General features: G+C 51.5%; 1 protein-coding gene across 1 annotated transcript; it reads right to left on the bottom strand.

Moving 5' to 3' along the window:
- Positions 1 to 6791: 6791 nt before the first annotated feature.
- On the bottom strand, positions 6792 to 7613 carry PRNP (prion protein (Kanno blood group); the record flags this gene model as incomplete). The annotated part of the gene is made up of 1 exon (XM_079547422.1): positions 6792 to 7613. Exon 1 carries the CDS (start codon positions 7608 to 7610, stop codon positions 6792 to 6794), a length of 819 nt encoding a protein of 272 aa, XP_079403548.1. The 5' UTR covers positions 7611 to 7613.
- Positions 7614 to 12369: the final 4756 nt, after the last annotated feature.

Raw genomic sequence — 12369 nt, 5'->3', positions numbered from 1 at the left:
GAGCAGTGCAGTGCTGGATGGCACAGCAGACAGGGGTGAGAAATGGCAGGGGTGGAGCTGGAGGATCTGCAGGTTTGCAAATCTGGGGGTCGGGGTGGGAAGAGCAACGCAGAGAGGTGTGCACTGCTGTATTACCTGCAATGTGATCTGTAAGTGCGGATGCTGCAGGGATAATGGGATGGAAAAAGGAAGGGAAAAGGAAGCCTTCGTTTGTTTTCTTTTCGAGTGCATTTCCACATCTGAAAACATCTGGAACAGAGACTTGTGCCTAACTTTAAGCAAAAAAAAAAATAATGTTGATGCTACACTACTTGGAGATACAGGTCCTCTAACAGTGCTGAAGGTGGCTAATTTAAGTAAGTCCTTTTTTTAGGAAGCTCTGCATTTGCACTGCCTCTTGTGTGTCAGACTTGGAGGGGGGAATCACGCCTGGCACCTTCTATTGGGGGAAATGCTGATGCAGGGATGCTCCATTGGCTTTCACTCAATCGGGGCCACAGGCTCTGCCTTTTCAAAAGGCTTTTGTCAACACAGCTCAGCGATGGCTCAGCAGCTTCAGCACAATCAATCTATTTGCTCAGCCACAAGGGCTAACGGGGGGGCACAGGGTGGGTCCTCACTGCTGCTTTTCACTGGGGTGCAGAAGCCGAACTGCGACTTTGCTGGGATACTTGGGAGCATTGACATCGCAAGTTGGCACTATGGAAGTTTGCAACTCAATAGCAGTGCTGATCCCGTGTGTATACCTAATGTGGTAAACGGATTGAGTAGTGAGTTAAAGAATAGATTCAATATATCACATATATGGAGGTGTCCAAGGCCAGGTTGGATGGGGCCCTGATCTGCCTGATGTAGTGGCTGGCAATCCTGCCCATGGCAGGGGGGTTGGAACTCGGTGATCTTTTCAGTTCCTTCCAACTTAAGCCATTCTATGATTCCATGAGATACACTGTGTGTTCCTGTCCATGGTGGGGTAGTTGGACTGGATGATCTTGAAGGATCCGTTCCAACCTAAACCAGTTGATGATTCTTTGAATGTATCGAATGGATCAAATACATGAAATCATAGAATCACAGAATGGCTTGGGTTGGAAGGGGCCCCCAGGATCATCCGGTTCCAGATCAGGCTGCCCAGGGTCCCATCCTGCCTGGCCATCTACACCTCTGGGGAATGGATATCACTGCCTTTCTGGGCAACCTTTTCCAGCATCTCATCAACTGAACAAATTAACGTTAAATATATAACATTAAATATACTGTATATATAATATATATAGAGAGAACCTCTCCTATGAAGATAGGGAGCTTGGGTGATTGAGGGTAAGAGAAAGCTCTGGGAAGGACCTCACTGCAATCTTCCAGTACATAAAGGGAGCTTATAAACAATATGAAACCAACTTAAACAAGCTCTGATAGTGACAGGACAAAGGGGAATATTTTTAAACTGAAAGAGGGGATGATTTAGTTGGATGTTAGGAAGAAATTCTTCGCCATGAGGATGGCGCTCCGGCACTGCTGCCCACAGAGCTGCGGATGCCCCATCCCTGGAGATGCCCAAGGCCATGGATGGGCCCTTGGCAACCTGAGCCGGTGGGAGGCAGCCAGGCCACGGCAGGGGGGGAGATGGTGGCGCTGTGAGATCCTTTCCAACTCAACCGTTCTGCGGTTCCATGGCTCTGTGATCTTTAACAACTCTTCCAACCCAATCTCAGGCCACCACAACCATTCCTTGCAGGTTTCTCGGGATGCGGCCCCGTGACGCCTGGTGTTGGGTGGCCATGCTGCTGCTCGCCCTGTTCAGCAACACTGCTGGAGGCCGACGTGGAGCTGGAGGAAGAGCTGGGGGACGAGGAGGAGGAGGCGGCGGAGGAGGAGGAGGGCTCCGTGGGGGCTTTCGGTCCATCTCCCGTGGAGCCAACACCGCAGGCCGAGGCTCCAAGATGGCGAGCGCCATCGCAGCCGGTGCTGCCGCAGGGTATGGGATGGGGCTCCTGGGGCGCCCGCGGCCCTCCCGCCTTGGTCACGGCCCCCCAGCCCAACGGCAGCCCCCACCAGCTGGGGGGTTCCATGCTGCAGCTTGGCCGGAGCTGGGGGCCAAGAGGGGACCCCCCAGCCGAGCCCCCAGGGGACCGTGCGGTAGCATTGTCCCCACTCTACTGCTGGCAAATGCCATCTGCTGGGTCAACCATGGGATGTAACGCTGAGAGTTGAAGGGGGGAGGGGGCACAGCACCCTCCAAGATGAAACCATGGGTGCTTGGAGGTGCACAGCAGCTGGGAGGTGGGATGTGGATCAGGGAGGGGGGAGATGCTCTGCTGCCATCTCGATTCCTTCGGACCCTCTGCCAGCAGCCCTCACCGTGCTCTTGGCAACCTTGGGATCCTGCAAACCCATCGAGCACATGAAGAAATCAAGCCCAGCAGTATTTCTACCCACACGTTGTGCAGACACAGGTGGATTGACCCCATCAGCCTCGGTGCTTGTCCTGGTTTTGCATGGTGTGGCAAAATCAGGAAAGATGTTATGAAAAGATGTTCCTTTCCCCAAAGAGCACTGGGACTCAGCTGGGGACATGGGGCTCCAAAATGGACCCCTCCAACTTGCATTAAAGTTTGGTTTGGAGACAGCCTCTTGCTCCGGTTTGCAATATCAGGGCATCCTGTATTGGGCTGCAAATTTGCTCTTGTTATGGGGAGCTTCACACCAGCTCTGTTGTATTTAGCATTGGGTGTAGCCCTGTACTGCTAAGGGATGTTGCAGCAAGGGTGGCACCAGTGATGACAATACTGTGCAGGGAGAGACCCCACCTGCTCCATCTGTCCAGCCTCAGTATGACCGAATCTGCTACAGCCTTCAGCTGCCCAGAACACAGACAGCTGTGTGGTGCCCTGTCCCTGGGCTCTGGAGTTCCAGGGTTTGCCTTCTGCAGATGTTTCAGGTTTGCTTTTCATCCAGTTCTTCCCAGAAGGGAAAATCCTCTCTGACGTGCACGGAAAAGAGGGATTATTTCAGCTCTGGGCTCTACATTTTCTCTGCTCCTTCTCTTGGGTGGTCGAACAACTCCAAAAAACGCAGTTGAGCCACAGCAGCTGATAGCAAAGGAGAACGGAACAAAATATTGGGGCTTCCCCTTAAAAACATGGGCTGCCTCGCTCTCACCCTCCTGCAGGTGTTAGTTCTTGTTTTATTTCCCCATTGTTCTTATTTAAAATGAGTGATGAGCCCCAGATTTGCAACTTCCTGCCCGTGTTTTGCATCCATGCTATGGCTGAATGGACAGACCACTCTGCAACCATTCTTCACTCACCTCTCTGATTTGCATCCTGAACTCAGAGATGCTGCAGCTCCAATGCAGCCCCACCTTTTTCTTGGTTTCTCTCTTTCAGAAGCATGCAATAAATGGAGACGTGCTTCAAACCTCCTGCAACCCAATGCAAAACACTGCAGGAGAGGTCAGGGCATTTGCATGCAATTTGCTCTCAAATCGCTACTCTTGACACCTGAAAGCTGTCTGGGGGGCTGTGTTTGGCGACAGTTTGGGAGCACATGCATTGCCAGCCATCCCCAGAGCTGCTGCCTGGAGCTCAGACAGGAGATGGAGCTGTTGGCCACTCAGCAGCGCGCGTTCCCGACACAGCCGTGCCCAGCTCCGTGCAAACGCGCCCAAAATACCCATTTTGCAGCTTTTTTTAGGCAGAAAAACATGTTGTGTTTTTTTCTGCAGAATTTTTTTTTGTCAGAAGAGGGATTCAGCTTAACAAGGAGACGTTGTGCAGAGCAGAAGATGACCCCAGCCCGTAACGTCTATGAACGTTAGAGCATATTTCTCCTGATCTGAACATTTCCTGCTTGCTTGGCAGCACAGCTCCACGCACACTGCAGAATCTGCAGTGTTTCACCAATTAACTCAGTGCTGTGTGGGCACGGAGGGTGGAAATGCTTTTGTATGAGCTTCCTCCAAGCATTTCTCATTGTTTCCATCTATCCCAGTGGGGCAGGAACGGCTCTGTGCTCTTTGATCGAAGCATAGGAAAAAGTTTCGGGGTTTTTCGGGGTGGAAAGGAGCACTTTGTGAGCTCAGCCCTTCCTTACTGGAACATGGGAGCGCACCCTACTGCCTTGCACGTGTTGCCAGCCCCAACAGCAGAGCCAACACATCCATAGGGGTTTTTATACCCCAAATCCTCCTCTTCACCACCGCTTTTTGCATTGCTCTGGCACAGGAGGGATGCAACGTCTGGGATCCTGAATTTATCTTCCTCCCCCCTCTCCCCCCCCTCGTTTTGGAAACGAAGTGCAAAGATCAAACCCTGCTCATTTCCTGACTGCCATCTGATTGTTCATCCCACTCACTGCTCCTCTTACTGACAATCAGATAATGTGACGATGCCCATTTCTAAGTAGCTGCCTTCAAGAGAAAAGCTTTTATTTTCCTATTCCCAAACACCCATGGGAGCTCCAGATCCCCATGATCTTGTCTTCTTGTGGTTTCCCAGCTGCTTGCACTCAGGAATCATCCTCTGTTTAGTGCCAAATGGTTCTTCTTTTTTTTTTTTTTTTTATTTTTCTTGGCAAAAATATGAAAAAGAGTCACTTTGGGGGTTTCTGGCACGCCACTTGAAGACCAACACTTAAAGTGCTCTTGAGGAAAGAGGGTATTGCAGCTCAATAGCATAGAATCACAGACTCATAGAACTGCCCATGTTGGAGTGGGACCTGGAGGGATCACTGAGTCCAACTCCCGGCTTGCTCAACCCAAATCACTTCAAAGAAAAGCACCATTTGGCCAAAGTCCCACAGTCTTCACTCTTTCATTGTAATTTTTAAGCTTTGCTATATTCCAAGTAGCTCAACAGTGGTGCTGGGTTTTGTATAGGAGAAGAACTCAAGGTTTAAATGGGGAGAAGTCCTCAACTGAGAAGGACATCCTCAACTGCTATATTGGCTTTAGTAGAAAATGTTTGATGGATGGCACTGAAACCATTTGTGGAAGAGGAAGGGGGAGGTTTATCAGATCTTGATTCAACGTTAAAGGGGACTGATGTGCCCAGGGCATGGAGCGAGGGGTCAGAGAGGTTTCAGGTTGGATATTAGAAACAATTTGCTCTCAGAAAGAGTGGAGAAACTTGGCACAGGCAGCCCAGGAGGGTGATGGGTCACCGTCACTGGAGGCGGTCAACAACTGTGGAGATGTGGCACTGAGGGACGTGGGCATGGTGGGGGGGGGTTGGGGATCTTGGATGTCTTTTCCAACCTTAATGACTCCATGATTCTAAAGGGCAAAAAATGCAGCTTCAGTCTGCAGCGTATCCCTGTGAGTGCAAGTAGGGCAAGAAGAGGGAGAAAAGGGAGAAATTTGGGAAAACAGACAAGACCAGGGGATGGGACACGTGGTCACGAGAGGGCCAAAGCCAGAACTGCACGAAGGAGGCTCCCGCACCTTCGCTTCACCTGCTTTAATTTGCACCAGACGTCAAACATTTAGAAAAATGTTGGAAAGTAAAACGCAGTGCATGCACCGTTACAAACGTACAAAACAGCCGTGCCTCACAAAGCACACATTACCTCCAAGTCCTGATATTTTTACCTTTTTTTTTTTGTTGTTGAATATACTGGAAGTATATCTCCACTTTAGTTACAGTGACGTGAAAATCGTTTAGGATGGTTGAGTATGGCCAGCAGTGGCATTCAGTGCCCACATACATGATAAATATCAGCTCTACGCGGTGCCAGCAGCTCGACACGTGGACTTTACATATGCTACAGCCTATGTACACATCAGTAGCAACCGAAGCACAAGAAGCAATAGTTCCATTGGCTGCATTGAACAATTTGCTCACGAAAGGTGGGTCTCCAGCATCCCCTTGGCGTTCGTTCTACTCGTCCTTTTTGCCATTTCAATCCAGTTGAGCTGACTCAAGTCCTTCCCTGCATTCTTGATTCCCCTTTGGCTGCATTTTAGCATCCTTTGGGTTTTGGGGCTGATGGCAAACGATGTTCCCATGGCTGATCCATATGAGATGCATTCATTTTCTATCATACACTGAAAGAAGCTTTTGCTCAGTGTTACTTTTTGGGCATTCAGCAGCGCTCCCCTCCTCTGGGCAGGCTACAAAGGGCAGCATGGCTCCGCTGGAAGCAAAGCAGCGTGGATTGATGAGCCCAACCCCAAGCTGCTGTGGCTTCAGCCTCACCGTTCCCAAATCACTCTATTTTTGGAGTGCTGCTGCAGGAGGTGTTTACAGCATGCAAAATGCAGAGCGGACAGTTCCTATCCACGTGGAAGGGTTGGGATTGGCGGATTAAAGAGCTACAATTACACCTCGGCAGCCCAAGGTGTTGCTTGGGACTGACTCCCCAAAACCCATCAACCTCCGTGGGACGTGTGGGTGCCAAGCCCCCGGGGTTGGGGTTGGTGTGCCCTGGGGAAAGGCGCTCTGCTGTCACTGGGGCTAAGCAGATTAGGTAAAATCCTGCTTGTTAGCAAAGAGGATTTTTGCATATGCTCCTGCAGGGACAACGAGGGCTGGGCGAGCCCATATCTCTGCCCCAGAAAGGAAGAGGAGGAAGTGGTGAAGGCCATCTTTTGGGCATCCCACTCCACCACCAGCAGCCGTCCCGCCACGACCAGGACAGGACAAAATTCCCTCCCAGTTGCCCAAATCGGAGTCTGCAGGGAGGCAGCGGGGGGACATCTTCACCAAAGATGGACAAAAGCGAGGACAGGGGACACCCCATGGGTGGGCACGGGGACACGATGTCATCTCACTGCCACAGGGCACGGCGTCCCATCAGTGCATGGCAAAAAGGGTGGCGAGGAGGAGGAGGACGGCGAGCCAGGTGTCAGCAGGGTGCAGCTGGATGCCCGAGGCCAGGCGGTACTCGCGGTACTGCTGCACGCACATCTCACGGATCACCTTGGTCACCACTTTGTTCTCCATCTCCACCTCCGTCTGGTTGGCAGCCGGCACGGCCTCGGAGGTGTTCTTCTTGGCAGCGGGGCCGATGCTGTACTCAGTCACTGTGATGTTGAAGCAGTCGGCCACGAAGACGTCCTGCGACACGGGGCTGCTGTAATCCCGGTAGTAAACCCGGTTGGGGTAACGCGCCGAGTTCTCGTTCCACCAGCGGTACTCGTCGGGGCTGTCGAAGCGGTAGTTCATCCCCGACATAACGCGCCCCATGGCGTAGCCCCCCAAGCCCCCCACCACAGCGCCCGCCGCCGCTGCCCCCGCCACGTGCTTGAAGTTGGTTTTGGGGGGTTTCCATGGCTTCTGGTTATGGTAGCTTCCCCCGCTGGATGGGTTGTAGCCTTGTCCCCAGCCTGGGTAACCTGGGTTATGGGGGTAGCCAGGATTCTGGGGATAGCCAGGGTTGTGGGGGTAGCCGGGGTTGTGGGGATAGCCAGGGTTATGGGGATAGCTGGGGTTGTGGGGGTAGCCCGGGTTGTGGGGGTAGCTGGGCTGGCGGGGGTAGCTGGGCTGGCGATGGCTCCCGGCACCCCAACTCCCACCGCTGGGTTTGCCTTTGCCCTTCTTGGAGAGGGCAACGTCGGTGCAGGCAGCGAGCAGCAGGGCCAGCAGGCAGCAGGTGGTGAGGAGCCTGGCCATGGCTGCGGGCATAAGGACACGCACCGTTAGGGCAGTGAGCAGAGACCCCCCTCCCATCCCCACCCGCTTCATAAGCATCACAAGATCTTCCACCTAAATTGAGCATCATCCCAAACATCATCCCCTTCTGAACAGATCTGGGCATAAACGTTTACCCTTCCAAAAAGCCCGTGCATCTCCCTCCTCCCTGTGCTTGCAACCTCCTGTACACCTTCCCATGAGCCTCAAATGCCACCTCTGCTGCTAACTGCAATCTTCAGCATTGGGTTTTCTGCCAGAGAACAGAACTCAGCATGCTTCCCAAGTCTCTGTTTATGTGCAACAGCCCTTAGCAGAGCACGAGCTGCTGGCATTGCTCTGGTTAACAGTTTGCAGCTCTTTGCTTATTCAGCACTCTGCTGCTGGCATTGCAGGGGCACGCAGGGCTGCCAGGAGCCCCCGACACTGAGATTGGTGGGAGGGCAAAATGCCACTGTAATGAGCTGTTATCTGCCCAGGAAATGGAGCAGCTGTAATGGACACCAACTCTGGAAAACATCTCTCCAGCTGAAAACTCTCCCTGCGAAGGTGCATAGGTCACCACATTTCTCAAGTCCAGCAGGGCGGTGGGCTGGGTGTGCTACCTGGCTCATCTTATTGCCCATGGCTTGAGCCTCAAGTATGCTTTTCTTTTTTTCCTCCCTCTTTTCCTCCCTTTTTTCCTTTTTCCCCCCACTTTTTTTTTTTTTTTCTTTTTTTTTTTCTTCTTTTTTCCTTTTTTTTTCCTTCCTCTGCCCCCCCCAGGATTAATGGTCACTACTAATCCCAAAGACGAGTTAAATACAGATAACAGATGACTCTCATGAGACGCGCTGACCATCCCTCATGAGACATAACAGAGCAATTCCTTCCTTAAGCTAAAACCTTTTCCAGTTGCCTATTAACTACAGCTTTGCACTCCACAAGCAAACAAACCAGCCCCTCTCCTTGTTCAGATAACAGCCTCCTTTTTCCCTCCCAGAAGAATCAGAGGATGGGGATGCACTGACCTGGCCCCGTGATGGGGGGACAAGGCCTTGGCTGCTGCTTTATTGCTTTCCCCACCCCTCAGTGCCCACCCAAGGATGAGATCAATGACTTGAAAAATTAGATAGCAGACATGATTAAAATTCAGATGGGCAAACGTTGCTGCGTGGTCTCAGAGAAGGACTTGGGAAATAGGGGGAAGAAATAAAGCAGCAAGTTGGCAGCTTGCCTCAAGATGTATGATTTCCTGTAACAAGGGATGGAAAAATAATCCCGAGATGCAGCACGGATGGAAACAAGTTTTGGCAAAGCCCTGGGGGTGTTCCTGCCCAGCAGCACCGACCTGTTTGCAATGGTGTTGGAGCTCCGATAAACACAGCTGGGGTTGGGTTGTGTTGGCACTGCTAATTGCTGCGCCCTAATAAATGCAATTAAAGCCCTACAAGCAATGGGGATGTTCTTACCTCAGGGTGAGGTCTTGGGGTCGGTGTTTGCTTCCTCTGACTCAAAGATATTTATGTATGAGCGATCCAAGAAGCCTTGAATGGAGACGACAGATTAATTTGGGTGATTCGTGGCGTCGGGCACCATAAGGAGGGTTTTACATCTGTGCCACAGTGACAGCATGGCAGAGGGGAAGAGGAAAATGGAGGATGTATGAGCAATCGTGAGCAGCAATTACGTGCATGGGCTTTGGCTCTGCGGGGGAAATCCAACACTGCTGCCAAAATCACAGTGTGGTGGGGCCTGGAGAGCAGATCTGGGAAGGAGAGGAGAAGGGGAAGGGGAAGGAGGAGGTGGAAGAGTGCTGGGTATGGGGAAGATGCTCTGTTTACAATTTGCTGATGAGCTCGCCCTGCAGTGCTGGGAAATTCCAGCTCTGGGTTGCAAAATGAGGGCTGGGGGATGCACAAAGCACACAGACACTCCTGATAACCCCCAGCTTTCAGAAATCCCCCCCTTTTTCTGCATCCCAACACGAGGGCCGCACCATTTCCAGCCACTGGGACCCACACACTGAGCTAATAAAACCAGGGGCCGATATAGGGGTGGGGGTAGGGGAAAATTTCCCACTGCTATCAGAGCGGAATCAGCCAGGAGCGGACGAGCAGAGGCGAGGAGCGGAGCTGCCTTAAGGCAGGCAGCCGAAACCTCTATTTTTAGGCACGGAAAGGAGGGCAGCCCCCATCCCTGGAAGCGATTCAACCGCAAACACCACGCAGCGCCCGCTGTCAGAAACGGCTCCGCTCTGCCCCATCGCCTCCCACAGCCCCCGGTGGCTTCGTGCCCCCCAGACCAGAGCCCCTTCCCCAGCACTCACCGCCACCGCTCGGCTCGAGATGATCCGGATCCAGCGAAGGGGGGGAGGAAGGAATAAATAGCGAGAGGGAGGAGCTGGCTGCCGGGCAGCCCAACCCCACGCAGCGCGGCCAGCGATCTTCGCTCTGAGCGCGGCGTTCGGGTCCTTCCCATCTTCCCCCAAACGATGCAAGATAGGAAACCTCGGCGCCTGGCTCGTTTGTTCAAGAGGAGTCTGCGTTCATCGGTATTCGAGAGGTATTTGAGGAGGAAAGGAAGAGGTTGCCGTGTGAGTCCGCTGTCTTGTGAGAAACACAGCATCAGTTGGTGGTAGGGGATAAAATAAGCTCAGGCTGACAGTGAAAATGATCTTCAATGCTGGAGGGGATTCTAAGGTCATTGGTTCCAATCGCTGACCCTTCCCCACCAAGCCCATTTGGTCAGAGATCATAGAACCATGGAGGTTGGAAAACACCTCTAAGGTCATCAAATCCGACCGCCGGCCCATCCCCACTGCGCTCAATGGGTCCATCTTCAGAGTCTGCTGTGCTCTGGATGAGCGAAACTCTCGGGCACAGTGATTGTGCATTTTGTGGTTAATGGGAAGAGGCAGATTAAACAAATTAAAAATGAGTGTGATGCTGATGTCGAGGTTTTACAGCCCCTGCTTTGTGAGGATACGTGACTGCAGTGCACTAAAGGCCAAGTCTCACCCTGCTGTAGCCATCATGCTCATCCTTTAGGTAGGCTCCAATAAAAGGGTTGAGCCCAGCACACCCAGGGCACTCTGCCATGATGGCCAGGAGATGTGACTGCAGCTTGGAACTCATTGCACCCAGACTGGACTTGGCACAGTCCAGTGCTCCCACCACTGGGTTTTGCAGCACATCTGGCTGTAAAGAGGATTCCCAGCTCCGTGCTCTGTGTTCTCCTCTGTCCATCTGGATGGATTATGTTGAAAAAAAAAAAAAAAATTAAAATCACCTCCGTTTGGCAGCAAAATGGGTTGCACTGGGTGTTTGGCTTTGTGGGCTTGACATACATTGCCATTCCTATAGGAGATCCGAGCTGCAAATGGAGCAGCCTATGAGTTTGTTTTAAGGTACTGTGGAAGTTCACGATGCTAAAAAGACCCAAACAAAGGCGCCTGCAGCATCCCTCCAATTGAGCCACTCTGATTATTTCTGCAGTGCTCTTTGCTTTAAGTGTCTGTGTGGGAACCACTGAGTCAGGGCTTGAACCTCTGATTGATCACCTGAGGCGAGCCATGAGCCAGCCAGAGGAGCACAGGTGAAGGCAATGCAGCTGTGCTCCTAGACCTATTTAAGAGCTGGCTACCAGTGGGGAAGGATCTTGTCTGGAGATCCCTCCTTCTGGTGTTTTGTGGTGAGCCCAGCATAAGGGTAAGCCTTCCATTTATTCTCTCTTGTTATCACAGTCCACTTCGCCTAACTCTCTTGTTTATTTTGTGATTGTAACATCTTGATATCCATTGATTATACAGCGTCTCAGGGTGAAATTTCTCCTGTCAGCAGGCTGAGAGCTGTATTGATCCCTGCTGGAGGTCCGCCCTCCATTTCAGCCACAGCTCAGGTAGATGCAATGATGTTAAGTGAGGGGGGAATTGGTGCCAGGTTAGAAAGCATTAATGGGTTGTTTTTCTTGTAACAATTGCAAAACACTGACTGTGTTTTAATAATGAGAGCAGCTGGGAGTGGACCCAGGGTCCACCTAACCCTGATTCATTGCTTTGCATTGATTTTTTTCTCTTTTCCCTGTAATTCATGCACAACCCTTCCGTTCACATAATGCTCTTGGGCAATTCTTGCTTGCTTTTGGGGAAAGCCACAAATGCAAGGGAAGGCATTAAGATGGTTTGGTTGAGGTTTACTAGGCTTGTGTTTGGGGTCATGTGGCAGATTTTGTGGGTTGGATAAGAGCACTGAGTTCCACAGCCCATCACCATCCCACAGTCACACGCTGGATCTGGGAATACATGAGAAGGGAAGGGAAGCAGGCTTGGGGCAGCAATCACTGGGATGCTCTCTGAGCTCTCCAATAGCAATAATGTGCACAACGTCCATCCCTTAATGTGCACGGAAGTAATGAAGTGTGTTTTTGCATTTGCAGATTGGCTTATTTTCTGGTAGTGCTTCTGGAAGTTTCTTTCTTTAAAAATGCTCTCCCCTGGAATTTTCTGGTGAAACAGACGTATCAGTGATTGCTGGCTCCTGCCTTGATGGGAGCAGAGAAAAAGCAATTTGTGAGTAAGTAGGGCAACATTAATACGGGGAAGGAAAGCACCAGGGCATCTGAACCACAGCGAAACAGATGCCACTCAGTTAGCCTTCATTTTTAATGTCATTCTGGTATTAAAAGTAACTTAAGACCAGTTAGGGGATGTTGCACAGGCCTTGGTTGCTCACATAGGGTAAAGCTATGCTGGGTTTGCATC

Source organism: Tetrao urogallus, assembly GCF_951394365.1.
Source record: "Tetrao urogallus genome assembly, chromosome: 27".
Classification (NCBI taxonomy): domain Eukaryota; kingdom Metazoa; phylum Chordata; class Aves; order Galliformes; family Phasianidae; genus Tetrao; species Tetrao urogallus.
Note: the sequence above shows the minus strand (reverse complement) of the source record. Positions and strands in the feature narration are given on the sequence as shown.